Consider the following 27,362-nt stretch of genomic DNA (forward strand, 5'->3'; position numbering starts at 1 on the left):
GTATTGTGGTGATGCAAACTGACTATCATGTGCTGGGTGTTTGTTCGTACCTGAGCTGCCACAGGTAAAGATGAGTCAGTGGCTCCTTTCACATCTGCAACACAAATTAATGCAGGATTAGATCTTTTCTGTGTGTGTGTATAATTAGGACGGCAATTAATGATTATTTTCATTGATTAAGTTCATCGTTTATTCTGCAGATTACTGTTATCAGTTAATCGATACGTCCATAAAATAGATGTTAAATTTAAAATAAAGGCAATAAATCTTCACGTTTCAGAAGCTGAAATTAGGAAATTTTTGCCATTTTGCTTTATTAAACAAGTGTAATGACTAATTATTAAAAGTTGTTGCACAATTGCTTTCTCTTGATCGACTAGCTCTTGTCGGTGTGCGTTTGGGTGCAGGTGTTGAGAATGCTCAAGGCTTGTGTGTAGTTAAGTACGACAAAGCGTAAACATGTGTTCATTATCATTGTGCTTTTTCTGCACCATCTTACATCTGCGACCTATTTTTGCAATTATCAAATACACATATTGCTAAGTATAACTGAAAATTACTTCACTGACACTCCTTACTTCTCTGTGAAACATTCAGTCTGGTGTGTGTGTGTGTGTGTGTGTGTGTGTGTGTGTGTGTGTGTGTGTGTGTGTGTGTGTGTGTGTACCAGAGGCGGCTGTGGTGGGGGTGAAAGGCACTGATAGCTGAGCGCTGAGAAGCTGCAGTCTCTCTTTCTTCATAGTAAGAGTTTTAATCTGCTCCTCCAGCTTCCTGTTCTCCTCCTGCAGCTGGTGGAGGGACTTCAACATGGCCACCACTGAACGAGAGGGAGGGAGAGAACTGATTGATTTGATTGATCAGAGTATTATGTATAAATAGTCCTTCTGTCGCAGGTGTGAAGTCAACCCAGGTTTTTCAAACTTCAATTGATTTTACCTTCACTGCAGACCTAATGTTTTGTACCTATGGGATAAAGCTGTATTGGAGGGATCTTTTCATAAGCGAGAACGCCGACGCTCTGACTTTCTGAAAGGTCGCTCCTTCCTTAAGGCTAAACCATACAACTTAGTGACTGATTAGACAGATATGCTCCACAGGGAGGTCGGAGGTCAAGATCAGCTACAGAACACTGATCCTGGTGCCTGTGCAGACTCAGTGAGGATGAGGATGATTTGCCAACGTGACCTCTTTTATTTTCACTTTACAGAACCCTACAGGCATGTTCAGATAACTGACAGAGATCGACAGATGTTACAATAACAGACTGAGAAAGAAGAGGGAGAAAAAGGCAGTGTGAATGGCAACTGGAAGGCATTTGTTGGCTATCAAATTGATAGGAAGAGAGAAATGGGGCAAAATGATGAGCCATAGAGTGTGTAGCGCTGGTTATCAATATATCTATATATAGTTTCAACACTTTTTTGTGGTACCGACAGAAATGTATGACTGAAAGTTGGCACTGATGTCTCGCCACATTTGTAATCTTGTCCACGTGTCCTTTAATCAGAGGGTTCCTGATTTAAATTAAATCTGGAAATGTTGCTAAATGATGGATTTTTTTTTTTTAGACAAGTTCTTGTGCAGCTTGACAATTTTGACAATTTTAACATTTGGTTTGATTCGATTCATTGACAACATCATAATATATTTAGAAGAAATTGCATATCAGACTTTGTCACGGATGAAACATAAAATCTGAATTATGTCCAACTGTTATTACGATGGAGACAATCATTTAATGTCTGACATTACAAAATACCGGGAAAACCACAAAAAATAATCACACGAGCAGGAAACTCAATAATCTATTTTCCCCTCTTCTAAATCTTTTGCGTCTTCAGGTGTGTGCGTTCTCTCACCGTCTCCCTGCGCTCCCTGCTGCAGCAGGAAGCTCTGCCCTTCGTTCCACTGCCTCTCCAGGAGTTGCTCTATGCTGGTGGCCACTGGGGGCACAGTCTCCGCTCCGCCTCCTCCCACCCCTAGCAACCCTGGCCCCGGCCCCGGCAACGACCCCGAGGAGTCATAGCGGATCTGCAGGCCACCAATGGGAGAGCTGAATGAAGGGGAGAGAGAGCGAGAGAGAGAGAAAGAGCATGGATAGAAAAGGGATAGAGAGGTCAATGGGGAGATTAACGACCCAACATAAACGTCAGACAAACATAGACACTACTGGCTATAAAACTACATCAATTTGTTGTTACAGTGGCCTCTAATGAAAAGGGGCCAGGCTTTCTGTCTGTGTGTGCGAGACGGACAGAGAGAAGGAGAGGGAGGAAGGAACGGGACATCCGAGAGAGAGAGAATGAGGAAAGTGGACTGTCTTGAAGCGATAAATCTTGTGGTGTGTATGCTGAGACAATCTGTTGAGTGTGAAAGAGAGGAAATGAGGGACAGCAGGAGAGATTAAAAGGACAGAAAGAGAGGTACGTAATGTGAAAAACAGGCTGTAATGGCAAGATTTTTTCCACTTTTGAATCAATGTGTCAATCTCACAGCATGATCCAAAAATGTCATTTTTAACTATTAGCTTTATTTACATTGACACATTAAATAATTAAAACATTCTCAAGGTATAAAAAGTTAAACATGCTATGGTCACCATATTTTTCAATTAAAATTAAATGTCACCCTTTCCCACACAATGCCCCCTAAATGCAAGACGTGAAATAATAAACTGTGCTTTGTAAAAAATCAAATAACCAGAATAATGGAAACTGAAACCAACCTCATCAAGTGAAATTATCCATCACACAGGGAAGTGGAAACAAACAAAAATGAATTTGTATCAACAATATTCCCATCCTGAAAGATCCATGCAAATATTCCCCAATGAAAGAGATGCAGCAAAACATCAGATTGTCTTTCCATGTGTGGATGAACAAAGACAAAAAAAAAAAATCTAACCGGAGTTGAGGGATGGTTACCACCTTCAAAAAACACAAGTTATCGTTGGCTGAGAGAGCGAAGTTTGCCTGTAGGGGCAAGAGCAAAAGGGAGAGTGTGCATGTGTGTGTGTGAGGAGTGAGAGCAAGCGAGAGGAGACGAGAGGCCAGCGGAGGGAAAAGCAAAGAGGGGGATGGGGGGTGGGGGGGGCAGTGAGGAATGTAAATGTGGAGGGATGGGCGGGTGGGGAGGCATCTCTCTGAGTGTGTACTCACCGCGGGGTGGTCTTGGGAGAAGCTCTTATGGAGAAGCCCTGAGCTCCGACGCCGCTGCTGCCGTCTCCCACCTCCTGATCTACACACACACACAAAAATCAATTGCATATCTAAGAACAAGTCCACACTAAGCTGGCTAAAGTTGAAAAGACTGTGTGTGAAAACGACGTGCATCCACACAAAAATTTTTAGGCCATATTTATTAAGACAAACACAAAGAACGTTCTGGGGAGGGTCAACATCTGGTAAGGAGTGAGACCAACAGCCTGGTTATTCTGCTGTCTACACTGGTTAAACATCTGCTGTGTGCCCTCCTGCTCCCTGGGATCACAAATACTGTGTTTTAACGATCATTAACGATAAAGATCACCTATTGACCAAGCGAGCAGCAGATCACGTGCAGACAAAATAAATATAAATACAGCTTGATGACTGTATCGAGTGATTGGCTTTATTGCCATTTAAAATTAGTTGTCTTCTTAACCCTAATGGCTCTCTAACAGCTCGAACATCATACTTAACATTGTTGTATAAGCTCGATACTTCATGACTTTGATTCATTTTATGAGAATTTCTTGTAAACATTATTTTGAACTGATGACTCCAGCTGTGAAACATGCTTATGGATTTTCACATACTCCATATCTGTGATTAGTGTTGACGGCACATCAACGCAACACTACCGCTCCCAAATTCCCAGATATGTCTAATGGCATTTCTTATATTAGAGTTTTATATGACTCAGTTCTAATTGTCCCTAAACAGAAGCACTGTCACTATGTGGGATCACACACTTTTGTGGCAAAAGGAATGTATATATTTGTTCATGTAGTATTTAAAGAAAAGAAATGCCGTCCTCATCCACATGAAAACACATTGTCGTTTTCAGAGTTATCCACTCTGGAGACAGAGTGCCAAAACAAAGGGAAAAACTACTCAAATGTAGCCTGAGTAGCCTGGACGTATTGTAATACTCGTGGCTCTGCAACCTACAAAACTTTGCCTCTCGTCCTTTGTATCTCTTTCACACACGAGCTTTCATTCAAACTGCATGTCTTTCTCTCTCTCCCTCTACCCCCTCTGAGAGTCTCCCTCTCCACCTCCTCCCCCTGGGCCCCTGGCCAGGCGCTTCCTTTCATTTTCCCCTGTAAGAGTAATGAATCACACATGCAAACGCGCACTTTTGCATTTACACACTCGCACAAACTCCCCTCTACTTAAGACGGTCAATCCCAGCTTTTACCCCCACCAGGTCACCACTCTAGTCGCCCGCTCGTCTTTTTTCTCAAGTCTTTTTTTTCCCCCTCTCGTAACCCCTTTCCCTCCAGACGCTCAAAAGCAAAGAGAAACGGCTGCCAAAGTAAACAGGCTACATGCATACAAACACACGCACACCTTGCATGTTTGTGCTCACATGACCCTTACTAGTTCACAAACAGAGCTTCATGCTTCATACACGCGTGCTGTAAACTGTGTGTATAACTTTATGGTAAGGAAATGTTCAGGAGGGCTGCATAACAATCACTGTCATTACTGATTAGAGATTAAAATTATTATTATTATATTAGTCAATCAACTAAAAACAACTATTTTCATAAGCAATCAATTATTTCAGTCAATTTTTGAGCAACAAAACTCAGGATTCAGCCCCTCAAATGAGGATTTGCTTCTTTTTCCTGTTTTAAAATAACTGAACTGAATAATATTTGGCTTTTGGACGGTTGACATTTGAAGAAGTCACCTTGCAATCTGAGAGGCATATTTTACAATCTAATATCAAATAATATGGTATGCTTGTTTTTTTTCCATGTTAATGCTCACACACACACTAAAATTCTACTTAGAAATTAAATCTAATGTTTATTTGGGGGAAACACATTCTTATAAAGTGAAATAAAGTTACCACTACATTGTGACAATTTGTTTCCAATGCCACCAAATGGTTTTTTTTTCCCAGGGACTACACAAAGCTTGCTTGTGTCTACACACAGAGCCAGTCTAGTATATCTGTTGCACGTACACACACAGCCCTGTGGCCCCCTGTCATTCAGGCTGATTAGTGAGTTGACCTGCAGGTCAGTGCGGATCTGGCTCTGATGACCGGCAGCAGGAACTACCTACCTTCCTCCTCCTCCACCTCGCTCTCTAACTCTCTCTGCTCCTCTCCCTTCTTTTCTCTCGCGTCTCTCCTTGCTGTTCAACCAGATGTCTTGTATCAGGAAGTGGCCACTCATTACTGAAGCCACGTCTTACCTCCTTTCATCAGCTCCTCTGCGCTGGACAGACAACAAACCACCTCCTTTTCTACTGCAGGAGCTGAAGGCAGCTCCCGGCCCCTCTCCACACCGCTACCTCAACACATCCCTCCTCTTCCTCTCACAGTGGCCAAAGTTTAGAAGAGAGTTCCAAGTTTGACATGTAAATTATGTGTGTGTGAGCTGATGTGCTTTATTTGTTTGTGAGTGTGTGTGACAAAAAGGAATGGTAAGAGGGGCGTGTAACTGGAGCTGAGGGGGAGGAGCTTGAAAAAAATCACGAGAGCTGACCCTTGAACTCTCTATGGGACAGAGGGGGAGTGACCTATCCATTATCTCCCTCTCTTTCTCCCTCTAACACACACACGCATATTTTTGTCACATTCACACACAGCGACATTAGGTACGCTGCCGTACCTGCTGGTGAGGCCTCGGATTGGGCGATGAGTGCCGCCATGGCCGAGTTGGGGTTCAGCCTGTTGCCAAACATGTGGGGAGGAGCGAGGTTGAAGACTGAACCTGGCAGGCCGCTCACCTGTAGACGAAGGCACAGACAGGGACAAGAATAAATCACAAGAAGCCATGTTTCACTGTGACTGAAATCTTGGTTATAATCTCTTGACAGGCAGTTTTTCCCGCCTTTATTAAGTAGCTGGGAATAAAGAAGCAAACAGGAAACAAAGGGGGGAGGAGAGAGAAGAGTGTGACATGCAACAAAAGTCCCCCCACAAAGCAGTTACAAGGTATGATGATGCTCAACAGGAAGTTGAGAAATTAACGTCCAGCAATGTGTCAAGTGGCAAACTGCTTTTCAGAAATAGTGGAAATACCCCTGTGTATTTAGAACAAACAAAATAAATTTTCATTGAATGAAATATCATTTTAGTGCTACAATATATGACTATTTTATTTATTTATATGCATTACATATTTCAGTCAATTATTTTGTTAGTTTTATTAATGAATAGTTTAGTGTCAATAATATCACAAAATAGCCAAAAAATGTCATAATTTCCCAGAGCCTAACAGTGCAAAACACAAATATGATGTTAAATTAGTTTTTTTTTAAAACAGCAAATTCTCACATTTCAGATGCTGAAACCAGCAGATTTTTGTATTTCTGCTTGGTAGATGACCTAAAAGATTAATTATCAAATTTTTTTCTGTTGATTTTTTGACTATTATTTCAACAATATTTCTGTTAAACTTCTTGGACAGTAGCAAAAAGTAGTCATCTGTGCCTGAGTGGGAATTGTTTGAGTTACTGAACTGATATTTAAATAAAATGCTGCACAGTCACGTGGGTCTTTGGTGCGTACTTTACAGGTGTGTGTTACAGCTTTTTGGAGGTCCGACTGGGACATTATTAAACATTTAATGAGTCTGAGTCCAAAGCTGAGAATCAATCTGATCAATCTGGTTTAAGAATTTAAATTCTCTGGTCTCTACTATTGATTCTGCTTTGTCACAAAGCAGCCACACATTTCCTGCCCCTGAAGCTTATTTGAATGGAGAAAAAAAAAATCTTAATGTGGACTTGACAGCACTTTACCATCTTTTCATGTACAAAAAACAAGGACATATCATGGATCAACAGCTCATTATTCTTTTAAACACAAACACACATGCACAGGGCTCAGAGTGCCTCGACACCCGACAGTACGCTGACGTGCTGACAAAGTGTTTCTGATGCATATAGTTTAATCCAATTAAGGCATTTCCCAAATAAGGTCTGGAGAGGGAAGGGTGGGGTGTTATTAGAGGGGGGAGAGCGAGGGCGGAGCATCAGGAATGGAATCAGATTTATCTAAAAGAACAAAATGGCTGACTGTTTTGGTTGCTGAAGAGTACAAGAAAAAAAAAAAAAGCTATGACCAAAGCATGTGACACGGCGGAAAACTGATTTCAATCAGTGGAGGTTGCTCTTCCACAATTTGTTTTTAAGTTTCAGGAGCGCTGAAGCAAGAGGAAATATTTATTTTAAAAGTTATTTAAAGTTTCTTGGTGTCAAAAGACAATTCTGTAATTTATTGATAGGATTGATATGTTCAAGAGCTTAAATAGTCTGGTACGACTGAGCAGGAAACAGAAGCATGTTCAGAAAATCACTGATCACCAAATTGTTAAATAACACAAAGTTTCAGATGTACATTTGTGAAGCTTCGCCTACCTTCCTTTCCCATCTATTGCTCATTCCTATCCAGTTGCTGAAATTTAGGGTGCCCCCGGGGGGGGGGGGACGACACACTAGAAAGCCATAATCTCCTATTACAAATTTATGGAAGTGCTTTGTATAAAATGATAAAATCTGGAAAACATCCTGGAAATAAATGTTAAATGTTACATTTGAAGAAAGAACCTGCCCCCCCCCCCACTAAAATGACTTCAGATTTCTTTCTAGACCCCCCCCCCCATTCCTCCTTCCCTCTTCCTCCTCCTCTCAGTGTAATAATCCTGCCCCTTTCCCATCAACATTCATTTTTCATTTTCATTCATTTTTCATTCAAAGTCTCTCTCACACTCCCTTTCACTGTCCTGGGCTGATAGCCAATAACAGTAGGCTGGGAGTCTGCTAGTGGACTGAAAATAGCAAATGGTCTCTGTCACTCACACACACGCACGCACGCACGCGCGCTGAGGGAAGCCTGTTGTTGGCGTCCTTCTATAGTTGCATAATTTCTGCAGCCTTGAATCGGGCTGTGTGTGCGTCCCAGATGCCCAGAGCCGTACATCACACTTCACAAACCGACACACACGTTTTTAACAATCTGGACAGAAAGGGGGGAAAATTCTTTCTCTATTAAAAGTCACTCTGGCTTTCTGCTGCTGCTCTCTATTTGTCTCTCTCTCTCTCTCACACACACACGTGCAAACACAGGGAGTTACTGCCCAAACTTGTCTATACATGCTGCATACAGGCGTGATATCCTGTGCTTCCCTGGGCCTCCCGTCCTCTATATGTGCTGGACAGAGAGGAGCGGGGCAAGACGAAGGCCAGGCCAGCGAATTCAAGGCATGAGTGCCCCCCCCCCAACCACACACACACAGGCCCAATCCCTCCCTCCATCCCTACTGTGGTGCTTGTCAGATGTCATTACATCACAGGACAACGGAGGGAGAAAAAGAGAAATGGATGGAACAGAGAGAAGGAAGGTCGAGGGTGAGAGAAAGTGTGTGTGTGTGTGTGTGTGTGTGTGTGTGTGTGTGTGTGTGTGTGTGTGTGAAAAAGAGAACGAGGGGTGGTAAGTGGACACAGGAGAAAAATGGAGTTGGGTGGACAGAGACAGAGCATGGTCTTTAGGGAGGTTTTGAAAGGATGGGGACACAGGGGTCAGTGACTGAAGATGAGTTTTTCTTTTTTCTTTTAGGGAGATGGGGACAGTGATTACTGGAGTGGGTTGAGCTGTTCGAATTAAGAGTCAGTGCTCTCACTTTTGAATATAAGGGTATTTATGCCAATAGGATACACCGAAAACTATTACACTTTGAATAAAGGCATAACAACTGCAGTCTTATGTGTGAAAATCAACATCCTTCATTTTGATCTGGATAAAACTGTTGCTTTAACATCCGAGGTTTAAACAAAAATAAGGTTAAAATGGCTTAAAAATGCTTGCAATTATCTTGTATCTATAAATAAAAAAATATGTAAAAAAATTTTTTTTAATTATTTTCCTGAAATATGCAGTCTGGACTTTTCCCAGCGTTACCCAAAAGCCCCCCACCCCCGCTCTCCACATTAAGGGACATGATGGAAATCAAAATAGTGAGTGCGTATTACAATAACACATAGCCTTGGTGGTTTTTCCAGCTATTGGACACTGAATTTCTGCTTTATTTTCAAAAAGGAAAATCATGGTTTTCCCCTGTGTGGTATCTTTCTTATTGCATTCCTTCAAATTCCTGGACATTTACCGTAATAAAGAGGCATCACTTCATGTTATAATACAAAACATAATAAAAAACAGACCGTGCACACTAAGGTCAACAGTTACTGAATTAGGCTGGAGAATTTTAGATGTTTCAATGACATGTTTAGAGAAATAATTATAGTATGAATCGTTTTAAAATTATTTTAAAATTATTTTAAAACGATTAATTTTATGCACTGAATAAACAAGACAGCCGCTCTACAGGTGCACCGTTTGAAATCAGCGATAGAATAACTCGCGGAGGAAACAATCGGCACAAGGTCAGGACACACACATTTCACACATAATTAACATGTGGTGGATTAATAATGGTGCTGAGAGATTTGGTGTGTAAGACGTTTAATTAGTGTGCTTTGGTTTATTTGTGTTCCCACAGTTTATCTGCACTTCAGCTCAAAGACGCGGGAGATGTGGGTGACCTGACAGATGCAGACGGTGCTGACTGAAGGTGTGTGTGTTTGTTAAAGAAAGACAGAAAGAAAGATTGAGTGTGTTTAATGAGCATACATTTCTCTGAAGGTAAGAGTGAGGAGGTCATGGAGTTTTTTTTTAGCACAGGTTGTGTGTTTAGACTCACATGTGTGGAGGCTGTGCTGGTTAGCGGTGCGGTGGCAGTGAAGGGAGAGGGAGGGGCTAGTGAAGGCGTGGGCTGCTGTTGTTGTGACAACTCTGAGATGGCTCCGCCCACAGCGACAGCTCCTGTCCCCGACGATGAGCCATCAGCACCAGAGAAAACACCTGTGGAGAAATCAGAAATAACAAATAACAGCGTGATCTTCATATAACACTGCATTTAAATAATAAGATGAAAAAATGAATTTTAGACAAATACTGTTGACAGGTGACGCTATAAGCAGGTATAAATAATAAAATTAAAGATTGCTGAATTTCATTCAGCTGCTTCAGTTTCAGGGTCTGGCTTACTTGGACAATAATCCAATATATTATATAATATATTATTACAGACATTTCAACAGAGCCATCATTAATATTATTAACACCTGTGCTTTTCCTTCATAACTAACAGTATAGCAGCTCTAAAATTTGCCTAATTGTTTGTCAATTGTTTCATTCTTGCATTGGGTCTGGATGTTTGGTACATGCATTACTTTGGATTTGATGTTGCTTAACACGATGTCTTTGTCACATAAAAGCCGAACTAAACACATTCTTATTTGACTGACAACTTGTCATTAAACACATAAAACAACCAGAGCGATAAAATATATTTTTTTGCCATTATAACCTTAGAAACCTTAGAACCTTAGAGAAATTACTATAGCAGAGCATGAAGCGTTTACAGGGATAATGGAACATCTAACATTAAGTTTTAAACAAGGTGCCGATCTGTTGACTTCAACCAATTTAATGCATGATTAATAAAAACAAATTTAATGCATGATTAATAAAAACAAATTTAATGCATGATTAATAAAATCAACAAATGTAATGCATGATTAAGTATATACGCCTGCCTGAGTATGCGGGTCAGATAATTTGGTTTATTTATGATCGTAAAAACTCCGTAAATTATAATAAACTCAAGGTCAAACACACACATACACACACAGCTGGTGACCCAAAGTGGCAAAAATCTGACAATAAATCAATCACATTAAGCTTTCACATATTGGGACAGAAGAGAGAGGAGGAAAATCCATCGTCACGTTTGTGTATTCTTTGTACTAATTCAGTCAAAAACCCACCATTTTATTCTGCTAATAAAAAAATCATGAATATTATACTGCAGAATACACACCCGTTATAAATCACGTACGCAAATACATTACTCCATTTTCACCCGTTTGCATGCGCCATTCTCTTATCTCTTTGCTTTCTCTCTATCCACTTCCCTCCCCTCACACACCCCTGTGCTCGCCCACTAACCAGGGATAAGCCCTGCCCCTGCCCCCCCTTTGACCCCAGCAGGAGGGGAGGAGGGGGTTGGGGGGTAGCAGAGGGCCCCTCAGTCCCACAAAAGCCTGAATGGCTCAGGGCAGCACACATTCACTGGGGGAACAAGAGATCTTTGTGCCAGGAGGGGAGGGGAGGAGGGAGAGCGAGAGATACGAACGCTACATGGGCCTACATACTATTTTTAACGCTTTGTAATACGCACCAGAAAAATTTATTCCCAAAGCAGGGCTGCCGTGACTCAGGGGGCACGAGCTCCTGCAAGATTTTCAGCAGCTGGATTAGAGGGCAAACCAACAGTTTATCAGAGTTTAGCTCACGCCATTGATGAAATGTGTTACGCACAAAGGGGTGGTGCAAAAACAGGGCCAGCAACAGGAGAAAAACACAGGTTCATTTGAATTCATATTGACTTTATGATATAACAATACAGAGGTTATTTAAAATGTCCCAAAATTGACAGGTGTTTATCAATTACAAACTACGTATGCTGTAAATGTTTATTTATTTTCCTGAATTACATAAACATGCTACACAGCTGGTTATTTTCAGATTTGCTTTAAGCAAGCAGGAAGTAAAGGTTCAAGCTAAAATGTTAACGCCAGATTTAAGCAAATGTTTTATGCTGTGATTTAAATTTTTATATAGTTTTATATTATTTTAAATATGGTCCCTTTTAGGTGAAAACCTTGTGGCTCAGGTTGATGTTCACGTTTTAACGGAAAAGCAGGATTACATCCTCCGCCCAAAAAGCTACAACCTGTGCATTAACAAAACTTTTGTTTTATTAAAAAAAATAAAATAAACCAACAACTTAAAAACGTATATGAGCATGTCAACAACAAGGCTGTTTTTTAAAGCGATTATCATTGGATTACTGCTTTTTTGATCGAAATTAAAACCCCGCGGATGGCAAAACGAAGACAAAGAAGCAAAAAACATTTACACACATACACACACACACACACACACCCTGAGCTTGTAAAACCTATACCCTATCTGTGTGATCAATAACATTAAACCCCTGAAGCACAACTGCCTCCATCACCCGACCTTGCTATTCCTTTTCCCTTCCTGCTCAGTACGTCTGTAAGCTTCAACAATATCCACCTTGATTAGTTCAAGCTGGTATTATCACCATAGGAAATCTATGTTGTCTATTTAGGGAAGGTTAAGTCCAATCTAAAAACCAAGTGGACGGCATCGTACTCTGTTGTTCAACAGCTGAAAACGTGTTTTCACTGACAACTCACTCCAAATTCTGTGTAGAAGGAAATGTCCATCCCAGTAGCAGGGTTATGCTGAATACTGGGCCCCGTGGCTTGTTTTTTTGTTGAAAAACTGCAGTTGTTTAATCACAGTTTTAAAAAGGGAATAGGAAAGCTAAATAGAAATGTATTCAAACATCACAGCAATGTGTGGAGGGAGCAGAGCCACATCGAGGGCAGTAAATGTAAAGGGTGTGTGTGTGTGTGTGTGTGTGTGTGTGTGTGTGTGTGTGTGTGTGTGTGTGCGCGTATATCACGAAATGTTTGTAGGTCTTCCATAGGCCGATGAAGCCTTATCAGCTACAGAATCAACAACAGTTTGAGCAGAAAACCAAATCCAAGAGTCTCTGCAACTACGAGCAGTTAGAAGGTAGGTAGAAGTAAAACAAGTCAAGGGGTTGAACTACTGTAAATTCACAAGATTTTTTTTTTTTCACTATATGCTTATTTTGCAGAGTTTAACTAATGAAAAACACATTTTCTTATTTACATGAAAGAGCTGTCACTTTGAAACACTTTGTCTCCAATTTTCAGATGTGTTGTCTGTTAGACGTTATCTGCGTGTGTGTTTGTTTTGTCTTGTTTTTCCTTCAGCTTCAAGTGTTTAACAACGTGTGTTTTGGATACATTCCGTTCTCCAAAAATATGCTTGGTACACTGAAGTGCTCAGACTTGTTAAATATACTGATGACTACAATTATTATTATTTTTTTTGCAATTCAGTTTTAAACTAAAACTTTTATTTTTTTTTTTGCTTTAAAATGAATATTGTGAAGGAAATTTTCAAAGCGCCCAAAAATATTTTTATTCATAATTATCCAAAAATGTTCTTCTAATGCAGAAATGCATTTTACCAAAAACCATGTTTCATCTACACAGTTCATTACGTATGTAAGGGAGAAATTGCAAATACAGGTTTCTCACCAATCTCTAATTTGTTATCTGAGTATTTCCCTTGTTTTCACAACTTCCCTTCACATGTGATTTGCAGTAAAACAGCTGATAATTCAAATTTCACTGGGATTAGGAAAAAAACAACAAAAACATCACATAAATAAGCTAACCATACATGACTGAACAGCAAGACACATGTTGTGTTTTCTTGTCTTTTTTTTTTTTTTAATACACACACACACACACACACACACACACACACACACACACACACACAAACCTGAATAAATTAATGTCCACCAAACATCTTTCCTCCCCCACTGCGGTCCAGCAGCTCGTCCGTCCCATCAGTGACCCCCCTGCCATCAAACATTAACCTAGCCAAAATCTAACCCCCTGCCTCTCCCCACCCTCCAACACATATCTATCAGGCTAACTATCTATCCATCAGCACACAGTGGAGTCAGACAGGATGGAGGAGGGAGATAAACGCCAAGATCCTCCCCATTACTGCCCTGCATTAACCCTTAGCTAAATATTTACAGTAGGAAAGGGAACATATAATTCTCAGACACACACATAATGCATAGCCATATATAACCACCCTGTTTTCCCTATCTTCTTTCACCAGCTGTGGCCCACCAGCAGAAATGCTGTAGGGAAAAGCACAAGCACCAACACTGGGATGGACCTCAACCACCACTGCTGCAAAAACTTATATTCAGAACGCAAAACAGCACTAGTCCTCAGGTTTGACTCACACACTCCACTAAGCACCCCTCTGAAAAGACTTTGCAATACACTGGAGAGTTTACAATGATACAGTCATTTCAATGTGTTAGACAGCCAAAACATCTGCCTTTCATAAACAAAATTATAATTTCTTAATCTCAACACCTTTATGCACATGCAAGCAGTCAAAGACTACAACATTTTTTATTGGTTTAGGTTTTTAAATACCCATGTATGTTTCACAATATGTAGCCAAGAATGAGACAGTCAAACCAAAACAAACAAAAATTTTTAAATCGGAGTATTATTATACTCCTACTAATCAACCGTATCATTGTCACACTTTTAGAGATATTCTTTAAATGCTCCAATGCATGGCAGTGTCTAATATTTATTATAGATTTTGAAGGTTAACGACACACATCATTTAACAAGATGAATGGATCACTTTGAAAAGTACTGTATATTAATATTTTAGAATGAGGAATCATCAGAAATAGGCTCAATAAGTAACAGACAAAGATTCATAAGGGTCTCTTAAGCAAGAGTCTTGTTGTGTAAAATCGTTACAGAACAGGAACAAATTGGTGATCAGTATCAGATCAGCTGATGCTAAAGATCAGTGATGGATATTGGCCTGATTACTGATTAGCACATATATTCTTCTTTATTTGCATTTGGACTTGGGACTCTGCAAACACACAAATACCTTCAACTGCATAAAGCATCAACAGGTGAGACGAGGATTTGAGGAATGAGCAGAATGTAGGTAAGAGACAGCAGCGGAGAGAAGCAGGAGGAGAGAAACAAAAGGAAGAAAGGGGCGATGTGGGATGTGTGGAGCCATTTTCATCAGCAGAGGGGAACTCCAAAGCATAAAGACAGTTGCCAAGCAACTGAACACGATTGGGGGGGTGGGGGGAGACATACAGATCACTTCCACGTGTGTGAGCAAATAACACATAGACCCGCACTCTGACACACGCACACAAGGAGCCAATTACAACGGAGTGTCAAAACCTCGCTGTTTGTGATTGGTAATGTGAATACACTGCCGCACAGAGGCAGTCCACAAACATTTTGCGTTTCATTCGTCAGCATTTAGTGACGAATGGCAAAGGAAGTGCAGAACAAAAAACGGCAATGCCACACATGAGCCACTTCCCTTTTAATCATTTTGATGACATTACTGTGAGCACCGTGGGACACAACTTCTTTGTCTAACAAGATGTAATCGGCTGATAACTCTTGAATTACACCGGCCCACTTTCAGCTGCAAACAGCTATTTCATTATTTCTGGTGATTTGTGTAGCTACAGCAAAATTGTGAAGATAATTTCCTAAATGCATCTGAAAGACGAAGGGATCCAAGAGAGTTTTTCTCATTGTGAGATCTGTGAGGCCTGAGCTTCAAAGAAACTCTCATCACTGTTGTGAAACGTTGTGTTTTGTGTGCGTTAGCCTGCTGTGTCCTTCTCACCTGGCCCAGTGGTTATGGAGCTGCTGCTGCTTTGCAGACTCCCATTCCTGAGGAGCGACGGGGACTTCTGAATTCCACCGCTGACACCCATGACCCCCAGCCCCCTTTCTCCTACTCCTCCCACTCCTAATCCACTGCTGGAAACTAAGCCTGGCCGGCCTGAGAGCGTCGAGGATGAAGAGGAAGAAGGGGAGGCGGTGGACGAGGCGGTGTTGGCCGTGGAGGAGGTGGGGAGAGTCAGGGAGGGAGCTGGCTCTGAAGGCTTTACATCCGTGGTGAAGCAAGGTCCAAATCGGTTTCGCCAGTTGCCCTTCTTTTTCTTCTTCACCCCATCTTCCCCTCCTCCTACGGCTGCTCCTCCGATCCCTGGCCCTGAGCTGGAGGGTTGGGGCCGTTTGTAGGCAGCGGACCCACCGAGGCTTGTCGTCTCGCTCGTTGTGTGACTGTGGGAATTCTCATACAGCTTCCCGCCCACTGAAATGATAAGAAAGCAGAACTGAATATTTAAGTATAAAGCCTGCGGGTTCTTGGTGTTTGGTGCGGTGTGTTTGCCAGAGATCCATCAAAGACAAAAAGGAAAGCACATCCTGCATCATCAGTTCTCTTGTAAATTAGGGCTGCAACTAACGATTACTTTCATTATTAATTCATGTGCTGATTACCTCCTCATTTAATCTATTTGTCGATTGGTCTATAAAATTTCAGGGACTTTGAAAAAGGCACAATTTTCCAGAACAGAAGCAGACATGTCTAAATAGCTTGTCTGACCAACAATTCAAAACCAAAAGATATTCTGTTTACTATCACAGAAGATTATTCAGGAACTGAAACCAGAGAGTATTTGCATAAAGGTTTCTGCTTAAAAATTACTAAAAGGAGTACTCCAGCGATTTAGTATTGCGCTTCCATGAAGTTGCAGGAGACAAACCTGATGAAGCAGAAGTTGAGATATCCTGATTATTGGTCCCCAATATGGGTCAAGCTCCAAAAACATTGGATCCTACACTTCCCATCATGCAACATGAACCATCCTTACTGGTAAATGCCCACATCTTTCCCTTCTGCAGTTTGTAACGCAGGTTTTCTGTTGAAGTTCAACCCAAGATTACCAAAGTCACTTGAGTCAATCTCTTAGACTTGACGAATCTTCCTGTGAGTGGCCACTTGACTGTGATATGTAAAATTAGTGCCCCTTTAACAATTAAACTTTCTGTAATTTTTACTACAAAAAAGGTAAAACCAAAAATATATTTTGATAAAACCATAAGTGATCATCGTCATAGATAAGCGTACCTGCAGACGCCGTAGTGGCGGACATCAGAGAACCGAAGAGAGATGTAGTTCCCTCTGAAGCTCCGCCCTCTGAGCTCGGCTTCACAAGGCAGCTGCTGAAAGATGGAGGAGAGGAGAAGGTGGTCCCGCCTCCAGGGCGCAACGATGAATCTGAGAAACTTAGAAAGTCTGAGGAGGAAGGAGCGGAGGCCGTCTTGCTGGCACTGGTCAACAGGAGACCTGGAAGAAAGAAAGAAAAGTGGTAAATAGAGACATTAACAAAAAAAAGTGAGAAATTAAGGGAGACCAAGAGTGAAAGTTTCCAAATGACTGTAATTCCATCATCATTGGAGCAACAGAAAGGAGGTAACCGGAATAAGCACTTTATCTGCTCTCCCGCTCTCTATCTGCTGTACGGGCTGCCCTCCCTCATTATGTAGTCCTCCCAGGAAACAGAGGAATTGCCTTGAAAGGACCCTTAAAACGCAGACACCATTTCTCCACTTGACACACAAACACACACACACCTGACCCGGGCTTCAAGGTTCTGATAGTGCAAAACACAGGAGCTCAGTGTGAGCACAGACTCCTTTCAGGTCCTGACCTCCCCACATGTTCATTCTTTCGGTGTGTGTTGGTCTTTTCCCAGACAGGGCCCCGATTACAGGAGCCAGAGGCCAGTCACGACGAAAACACTGTTATCACGGCCACTCACAAAAGTCTGGTGTGTGGCCAAAATCCAGGAAATGACACAACACACACACACATAAAACACATGAATCACACTCTTATTTGGGTTTTAATAACATTGCTGTAACTGCAATTGTGCTGTACTGGCAGTTTTTTTGGTGGGTGGGCCGAGCAGTAACACCAGGTGATTTGTCATTGTGCGGGGTTAAATCCCAGTTGTGGAGAAATTAACATAAAGGACCATTTGCGGGCATCAATTCACCTTGGTGGAAAGGCCCGGTAGAAGCAGATGCAGATGTGGAGGAGGTTGCCATGGTGACCACGGCGGAGGGGAGGGGTTTCCCTGAGGAGGTGAGAGACTTGCGGCCGCCCCTCTGCCCCGCTGCGTGACTTCCACCGCTGTTCTTCTTGTTCTTCACCTCAGACGCCGCCTTCCCGGCGTCTGCAGCCAAGCCGTCTTTGGAACCGCCGCCGGACAGAGCGGACGACACCTCTTGAAAGTTGGCGGTGGTGAAACGGGCCGTGCCGTCATCCAGCCGCTTCTGTGAGGGCGCCGGCAGAGAGGCGACACCTCCCACTGAGCTGCTGCTGTTGTAGGCCTGAAGGAGGGAAAGGAATGGGAGGGAGACAGGTCAGCGGAAGGACAAGACGTGTGAAGGATACACAAGAAGAGCTACAAAGGTTAATCAAGGTAAAGAGAAAAAAAGTCAACCAGCCAGCCTTGCTGTAATATTTAACTAGCCCAGCCACAATTCCCTCACCTTGTCTGGGACCATGATGTTTGGAAGGACGAGGGAGGGCGACATGTCCATGGTCTTCTTGTGTTTCGGTTTGTGCCTGTCCCGCTCCTTGTGTTTCTGAGCATGGAGAATTGGAGGGGGGAAAAAAAGGAGCAACAAATGGGTGAAGCTTCTTAAGACACGATACAGGAAGGAGAGAAATAAAGACAGACCTCCTACAACTCTTATTTTATAGCCCTCTGGATTTTAGGAACATTGGGAAAATACTGAATATATATGACATATCGGACCAAATATGAAAAAAATAAAATACTCTGTAGAAGATTAAAGCCAAAGATATGGCAAAAATAAAACAAACTAAAGGTCTGAGGTACGAGGACAGAAGAGGGAGTGTGTGTGTGTGTGTGTGTGTGTGTGTGTTTGGCTGAGAGAGACAGAAAAAGAGAGCATTGCATTTCAAAGGCTCAGTCTGAGATGAAAGCTTGGAGATCCACAAACACAAAGAGAGTGACGGAAGAGAGATAAAAAGGGGGCAGGAGGCAACAGGAATTCAGCGGGCTGCAGTTTACAGCAGAGCGTGTCTAAGTGCCCTGCGCTGAAACGCACAAGGTCTCCGTCATTTCACCCAATCATATCCTGCTTCTTTGACGATCACAGCTCAATTTACACCCTTGCTATCACACACGTGCCACCACCCTCCTCTCACGTACCCCTGAGGTGGCGACTGGGTGCATTTACACCTCACGTGCACGCCCGGCCACCTTGAAGACTCTCTGCATGTGCGTAGAAGCAGACCTGTGCCCGTACACTCGCTCACATATGCTTTACCATGGACACTTCATGCAGCCACACTCTCGGTGAAAGGCGGCGAAAATATGCAGCGATCCTGAAAGATGACATAGGACCTGAAACACCAGAAACTGCCCCTCCCCCGGGGTCTCGATCAGGAGTGACAGTTTAGCCAGACTTCCTCTATGAATGGCAGTTAACAGACATCAACAGCCAAATCAGGCGGCAGCAGCTCCACTCTAACGTCTCTGCACGCTGGCATCTGCTGATTGTAACCCTCTGGGGTTAAGCGAAGGTGGGAGAGTTCTGTTTGTCTGTGTGTCTGGGTATAACTTGAAACTAAGGCTGTAACTAGCAATCAGTTTTGCTTTTCGTTTTCTGTTACATAACTTATTCCACGCTGCCTGACTCATATTTCAGTATCATATTTTCAGTTTGTTCCAGCTTCCCTATGAAGCGGTATGATTTTTCCACTGGGATTCACATACTGAATGCAACAAATAGACATTTTCCGTTTTGTGCATCATTTTATACACATTTCCCAAAAAAGCTGAATATTTTGTATCTTTGGAAATGTTGGGATCGGCAATGGAATTTAAAGTAGAGTTTGGTGAGTCTAAACAATGTTTAGCTACGGGCCGGTTGCTGTTTAACAGGTTTTAAACCCAAGCGATAATTTTTTTATATGAAAGAAGTAACAGTTTAGTCTATCAAATGTCATAAAACAGGGAAAGATTTTCCCAGAGCTCAGGGTGGTGGTCGTCAAATTGCTTGCTTTGTCAGAACAACCAGCAACCCATTTGTACTGATCTAAAACAAAAACAAAATAACACATAACAATCAGTAAATTCTCTCTCTTTAAGAGACTGAAATCAGCAAATGTTAAAATAGTTACACGATTATCAAAATAGCCACGTTGTTGCTCCTGCATTGCTGTGTGTGTGCAGGGATTCAACTGACAAAATGCAGGTTGACTCTGGGTCTCGAATCATTGACTTTTGGAGAGCAGCCCTCATTTTCTGTTGGTCAACTTATCAACTTGCGGTTTAGAACTACTTTAACCGATAGTGCCTACCTTGCAAATTGGCTAGAGAAAGCGGATAACCGATGAGAAATGTCAGACAGAGAGAGCGACACAAAGTAAGACGGCGAACTCAAACAGCATCTACTGCAACAAAAAGCAGAGCTGATAGTGGAGAAAAGCAGAGTGAGAGTCGGAGAGGTAAATTCTTTGGGATTCCCTTGTTGTTTTTCATTAACATTCCGGAGGTAGTTGTTGATGGACAGAGGCTGAGCAGAGAGGGTCGGATAACACCCCCCCCCCCCACACACACACACGAAGCACTGGGCGTGGGAAACACAACACACACACAATGTAACCCTGACACACCCTTATCAATCAGGTCAATTGATTATACAGGCAGAGACAAAGGCTTTCAGCGTGTCCTTTTCCCTCTTTCTCTGTTGCTGACCGCTGGCGGCCTGATCATTTGACATGTCCGAGAGCTCTTTGAGCCTGTGTGGGGTAAATATAAGTGGTGGCAGAGGATGAGGGCCACGTCTATTTATCAACAAACCCGAGCAATGAGCAACACAACAGCGGGCTGGAAACCCTCTCTGTCTATGTCAAATGGCGATCATGGGGCTCTGAACTGGGAAACTCAGAAAGTTCACGCATAGGCTTCTTCATTTGGTGACAAAAACTAATTTGTTTCAATTTGGGCTGTAACAATTATATTCATTACCAATTCATCTGCCCTTTTATGCCCTTTTTTCCACTGACAGATCATTTTGTCAATAAAATGATGTTACATAGTGAACATTGCCCATTACCCCACTACCAGATCTCAAGTCGACATGTTTCGAATTGTTTGTTTAGCTCGACCAGCAGTCACAAAATCCAAAAATATTCAACTTATAATCAAATAAAAGAAAGAAAAGCTGCAAATCCTCACATTTGTTAATTGATTACTCACTTGTTACATCACTACATAAAAACTAACTGCACAATGTAGATAAGTGTGGTACTTTTCCTTGCTGTAATGTAAAGGAATTAAAATGAATAAAATTTTGTCATGTTATGTAACCACTTAAAGGCCTGTGCCAATGATGCAAAGAAAAGGTACTGACTGATAATTTGATACAACATGCATTTTAAACACTTCACAACTCAACGCCGTCAGGAGGAAGATGAGAGGGGAGGAGGGCTGTGGAGAGGCAAGGGAAGATGGGGGGGGGGGGGGCAGGAAGGAACAGGAAGTAAGGGGGGAAATAATCCACCCTGGCCTGGCAGGAATTCCCCTGTGCAGTATCCTGCAGGATTTCTGACCAGCCATTGTATGTGTGTGTTTCCTGGAGGCCTTTTCTAGCCAGTGTGGGGGATCTTTCAGCCCCTGCTATAGTTTGACTGCAGGGTCCAACATGAGGTGGGTATACATGCATGTGCGGACACACACACACACACACACACACACACACACACACACACACACATCTGAGCCTACTGATCTCTGACCCTAGAATGTGGATGGAGAGAGACAGAGATGAGGGGGTACTCAAACTGATGCAAATAAGGCAGTATCAACAAAAGCCAGGGCAGAAGGGCTGAATAGTATGTTGACAAATACACATACCCACACCTAAGAAGCTGGTATTTAACGCAATGTTCTTATGATCAGTTTGGATTCCACTAATTACTTTATGAAGGAGCACATTAAAAAAATCTTTGTCATATGTCATGCTTTTCTATTAACTACAACTCAAAAAAGGATAAAAACGGGAAGTCAAAGTGGCACAGCATCATTCATAAAATCTCTACAGGTCTGTCAGCATAAATATATGCAACATCTCATCAGAACATGAGCTTTTCATTCAGTGGAAGTGGAGCGTCATTCAGGTGACAAAAACAAGCGCAACGGAGGAGCGGACTTCCTGGGAGGTCAAGAGACACTTTCAAAATGCATCCATTCATTCTTTCTTGCTCAACCGGAAAACTCTAAGCCAATAAAATTCAACGGTGCATCTTCAGAAAAAAACTCTATTTTCATAATTTATTATAATCATATGATTTTTACACTTATAATAATGATAAAAACATTACTTTAATTGAGCTGATTTGAAAGATCTATATCAGCTATATGCGACCCTGTCATATTTCCATCTTTGGTAAATGTATCTGATATCAATCAGTTGTTATACTGTAAACTGATTTTACCCAAAACGTGTCGCAACAAGGCTTCTGTATAAAAACAGGCAGCTAATATGCTTCCAGTGTGAATTTTTTATTTATTTATTGAAAGTGTCATCAACAACCTGTAATAATTTTTGCTCAGTGCTTTTGTATATTTGTTTTGAATCACAATTGGTTTATATTGTTGAAAAAGCCAGATAAAAACTCACACTAAACCATCAGTTTCTTGTTTCTGAGGTGGTCTAGTCCAAGTTTCCCTTGACTAAAATATTTTCACATACAAAAACACACACACAAAAAAGCGCGGGCTCACATGTCAGAGTATGTTACATACTTGTCTTCGCTTGTTTTATCTAACGAGCGTCCTTTGCTTGCTGTAGTGCAAACCCTGTTTGCTCTAAGTGCTTGATACAGCTGACTTCACACACCAAACCCAACCACAATATTTGGATCCTGTAAAATCTTCACACTGATCGCTACTCAAGAAGGGAGTAAGGATGGATGCATTTTCAAAGTTCTGTCCAAACAGAGCACATTGGTAGGGAGTTTAGTGACACATAAAACTGTGTTTGCTTAAGCACATTATATTGGGTTCAATTCCTCTGCCTACCTGTTATAAACTAAAACGGGCCTGCAAAAGTTGCGGACGGAGTATCAATCATCAGAAGTCTTCATGACAGGTTTAATGTAACTGCAGGAGAACAGAGCAAATTCAGTTTTGGCCCTTTCCTCTGTTCTGACAAAAAACAAAACAGATAACGTCTCCTGTAAATTCAGATTTTTCGCAGCCTGTGATTACATGTTCTGCTAACAGCTGTGACAGATTAGGTCACACTAACATAGGATTCATTAGAGGCTGCGATCACTGGTGGGCTGCAGTCATACTAGCAGAAAAAAAAACAATACAACTGCTGCTGGGTCTGTAAAATACAATTTCAGCACTCGCTTGGACAAATTAAAAGGATGGCTGTGCTTTAAAAAGCCTTATTTAGTAAAAGTGAAGGACACACTGATATGTTTTGAGGTGGGACAAATTTTTACACTCAGTGAAGACAGTACGCTCAAATCAAGAATATAGCAAAAGTTTTTCATTTCTTTCAATCATCTGTATAAAAATATTTTTCCTCAAATCTATTGACTTTATTGATGTTTGACATTTGTCTGGGTTTTGGTTAATTGTCAATATGTACTATCTTCAGGTATGATAGCAGAGATTATTGCATTATTGTCTGACTTTGTTGTGAACAGAGTTGTTAATTGAAACAAAATAGTCTTCTGAGACTCCACTGCCAATATATTCAAAGACTGTCTCGTTACAGAACCATTATAACAGCCACTGAAAATGATAACTGATCAATGGTTTTACTGTGTATTTGCCTGTCCCTCCACAGTGTGAGCATGTAACAGTGTTTCTGGTGGAGTCGTAGTTGTGGGTTGGAGGCATAGACAGGGTAAGATCTGAGGGCTGTCTTACCTTCTTGTCCTCGTCTGGGGGTCTATCCATACACTGAGTGGAAGAGTCACTTAAGCTTTGAGACCTACTACCACGGCCCCTGCGCCTTCGCTAAAAAGGTAAAGAGGAACTCCAAGTTACTGGATGAAGTCCAAAGAAAAGAGGCTAAAATTAGACCAAAAAAAACCCAAACTCTTATGATATTGAAAAAATTAACAAATCTTCAAGCTGCAGTAGGCAAAATTATTTCATTATAATTTAGGTTCAGATAACAAACGAACAATATTAACTGAAAGAAATGCGTCTGTGAGCGCACACCCCTTGTTTATTTCTTCTTTTTTTTTTTTTTAACAGGACCCGGTCTGGATAAAACAACAAATCAGGGTTAGCTAGCAAGAACTAGCCAATCACAGAGACTCTGTACCAACAAGGGTCATCCGGGTTCTACGTGTCTAGGTCTCTAATAACTCCTTTTCATCATCACTGGAGAGGCATTTTCAAGATAGCAAGAGCTGCCGGAGTGCTTAGCGGAGAGATACGAGGCAACAGAGAGAGAGAGGCGGAAGGTTTTGCACTGTGTACGCTCAAATTGCCTACTGCAGCGTTAAACTAAAAAAGGCTGACTGAAGTCAAGGATAACTCAAAAACAGTGAACAAAAAAAACATTGTCACGAGCATTGGTTAGGAAAGTGGAGGTTAATCTTATTCGTCACTACCCAGTGATAGATGCATGGTGGCAGTAGATATTTAAACAAAATTACATTTTCCCTCCACTGTAGAAAATACCATTCCTTTATCAGCTTTCATTGACAGGGCAAAGTCAAGTGTAGAACGACCATCAATGCTACTCATAAGAAAAGGATTGAGTAAAACCCCACACTACCACAGGTGTGTTTTATTGTTATTTTAATACTCCTTTTCCTAAACTAGGATCTGAAGAGGCATCATGGGACACTTTTGAGGGGTCTTTGTTACTGATCTCTGCCCAAGCCGGCTTGCTCTTGTTCACAGTATCTGTTGCCATGGTGATAAACAACTACATCCTCAAATTACAGCCATAATGGCAGCAGACATAGATCAAGGCTTGTGTTTGTCCAGTCTATATTCAAAAGTACAGATCTATGACTAGAAACAGTGTTTCTTTTGGCCTTTCATGTAAAACCTGATGCGCCATGGGATAAATCCTCCTCTTCTGGCCTCACATACAGCCCACTCTGAGTCTGAGTTACATGGTGATCTATTCCCTTTTAAAGTCTAAATCTGGATTTCAATGCCAACATACTGTAAGTTAACATGTACTAAAATGTGTGGAATTTACTACTCCTACAGAAGAACACAAAAAAATTCCTCTTAAACACGAGATAATCACTCCTCCTTACAGGACAAGCCTAAAAAAATAAAAACTTTTTGAATCAACTTGCGAAAACGTACTACTCTATCACTCAATCTTGCCTAATTCTTTCCCCACTGTACCATTTTCAGGGATAGATTTTCAGCTTTGTTACACTTTCAGTTCAATGAATACAACTTAACTGTGCTGTAAAGACACTTTTGTTTCTAAAGATCAGTTGTGTTGGAAGAACAGCTAGTGACAAAAAAGTTATGCAACAAGGCTTGCCAATTACTGTCACAGAAGATGTCTGGGAGACAAATGCATCTGTATGCCAACAAAACCCATTGTAGATGATTGGAAAAGTTAAGCCGATGCATCAGCGAGTGCATTTACACAAAAATATGTATCAAAAATATTCATACACGGTCTTGATGAGATGAGATCTAGCCAAGGAGAGTCGTCCAGACTAACAAGGATAATCTAAGTTTGAAATTAGATTTGGCTACCGACTGAGTCCAGTCAAATACCATATGTTACTAACATGCCGTGAACATCCATCAAGTGGTATTTTATGAAACCCACTCTGCTAACAACATTGCTTTCTTCATCATTGATTCCCTCTCATACATTCCTGTCATCCATACAACCCCATCTTAATGACATTATGCCCCAGTATCCAAAGCCATTCATACACGATCAATATAACAGCATGAGTCTTTCCATCAGCGTTTGTTAACAGTGCAAAATGTCATCGGTGTGTGTGTGTGTGTGTGTGTGTTTGTGTAGACACTATAAAAACCTGTCCTGTGTTTCCATCCCAACACTGTTCCAGAAATCCTAATAATCAAGTCACGTTCCTGCTTTTCATATTTTCGTCCCTCCCCAGCTGATGCAGAGTGTGTACATGCATACACCTTGTGATGTGTTGTTAACTGTTGGGAGAGGTGGAACAAAATCTGGAACCCAACAGGACATCTCTTCAGCGAGTGTGTGCTGAGAACAGATTTCCTCTGTATATCCAGTTGTTGGATTTGTCGATTTAGGCCTATCCTTTTTATTCTTCTCTTATCTGATTGAATTTTGCTTCACAATGGCTAGCTATCCGCATATCAGCTTTGCATTATGCTGGCTGCATAGTCAGTGCAAAGCTAACAGAATACAAAAGATGAGGCAGGACTGCAATCATACGCAAGAAAACGGTAATCTGTAATTTAGAAGCGAATGTCAATTATTTGCCAAACAAATGTGCAGACTAAATAGACAGTTTTTCTATCTTCTTTAGGTTAACCTTTATCCTTTTTTATTAATAGCTCTACTTCATATTCCTATACCGTCTAGAAAAAGAGTAGAAAACTCTTCTCTAACAGCAACTTTCTGTTAAAACCATGTGTCCGATTTAAGCAAAACAGCACAAAAGCTACTGCTACACCTGGTGACCAAATATTAAAAGTGAGATGGAAACAGACAGAAATAAATCCCTGAAATGTTATTTTCCAAAGAATTTGAAATACATAAATAATGATTTAGCCTGATTAGCCTGGTTTGACATTAACAGTGAAAACCAGGCTCAGAGGACCCCATCCTGCAAACCCAACCTGCTGTGCTTAGTACCAAAGCACAAGGGAGAGGATGGTACGATGACTGTTAGAGAGATTAAAGGGATCAGGAAGGGAGGAAGAATAACAGTAGATGGACAGGTGTGGATGGAGGAAGAGAGGCAAGCAATGGGGAGGAGGGGGTGGATTCATTGGTCCAGTGAAAGAGGAAGCATATGGGGGAGAAAGATAGATGGAGGGAAAGGGGGCAGAGGCCAACAGAGACCGGAAGCTGACTGAAGGAGGGAGGGGTGCTGAGCAGGAAAGAGACACCGACGTCGGAAGAAAAGCTGGAAAAAAGATGTCTGGGTGGAGGAAAGAGCAGAGTAGTATGGAGGAGAAGGAAAGGGATGAGAAGGGATAAGAGAAAAAAGAAAAAGAAGTGATGGTAGGGTCATCTCTCTGTGGCAGCGGACATCATTCCCAAGATGATAGGTATTCCTCACTGTGTTAAGGGTGTGTGTTCTGTCTACCTAGTCATCCATGCTTGTAGTAAGTGTAACAATAAAAAAAAACAAAAAAACAATGCATATATCCTGATCTAATTTGTTAATAGACACACAACCTTCAAGACTCTCTCATGCATGTCCGTGCAACAAACCCTGGTGAATTAAAGTTAATTGTCATGTTTAATCTTTATAAATACTAAATTAACTGAATTGGCGAC

At 41.5% G+C, this 27,362-nt stretch overlaps 1 protein-coding gene across 6 annotated transcripts in view; it reads right to left on the bottom strand.

Moving 5' to 3' along the window:
* The window catches only part of mllt10 (MLLT10 histone lysine methyltransferase DOT1L cofactor), a 41,108-nt gene that overhangs the window by 1,985 nt on the left and 11,761 nt on the right, over positions 1–27,362 (bottom strand). For 5 of the 6 annotated variants that reach the window (XR_005445324.1, XM_038726514.1, XM_038726524.1 and 2 more), the window contains exons 7-17: positions 23,789–23,878; positions 18,357–18,452; positions 17,858–18,194; positions 16,927–17,145; positions 15,634–16,107; positions 9,923–10,083; positions 5,831–5,948; positions 3,159–3,237; positions 1,860–2,053; positions 668–817; positions 51–94 (exon numbers count right to left, since the gene is read on the bottom strand). Coding sequence is in view for 5 of the 6 variants with exons in the window: in XM_038726514.1 (XP_038582442.1) it covers positions 51–94; positions 668–817; positions 1,860–2,053; positions 3,159–3,237; positions 5,831–5,948; positions 9,923–10,083; positions 15,634–16,107; positions 16,927–17,145; positions 17,858–18,194; positions 18,357–18,452; positions 23,789–23,878 (1,962 nt within the window). In the remaining variant the exon portion in view is untranslated. The remainder of the gene's footprint in view (positions 1–50; positions 95–667; positions 818–1,859; positions 2,054–3,158; positions 3,238–5,830; positions 5,949–9,922; positions 10,084–15,633; positions 16,108–16,926; positions 17,146–17,857; positions 18,195–18,356; positions 18,453–23,788; positions 23,879–27,362) is intronic. The other variant, XM_038726532.1, reaches the window with a different exon arrangement.

This window comes from Micropterus salmoides, unplaced genomic scaffold (assembly GCF_014851395.1).
Source record: "Micropterus salmoides isolate LMB-PRFRI ecotype aquatic unplaced genomic scaffold, ASM1485139v1 Ms_hic_scaffold_1, whole genome shotgun sequence".
Classification (NCBI taxonomy): domain Eukaryota; kingdom Metazoa; phylum Chordata; class Actinopteri; order Centrarchiformes; family Centrarchidae; genus Micropterus; species Micropterus salmoides.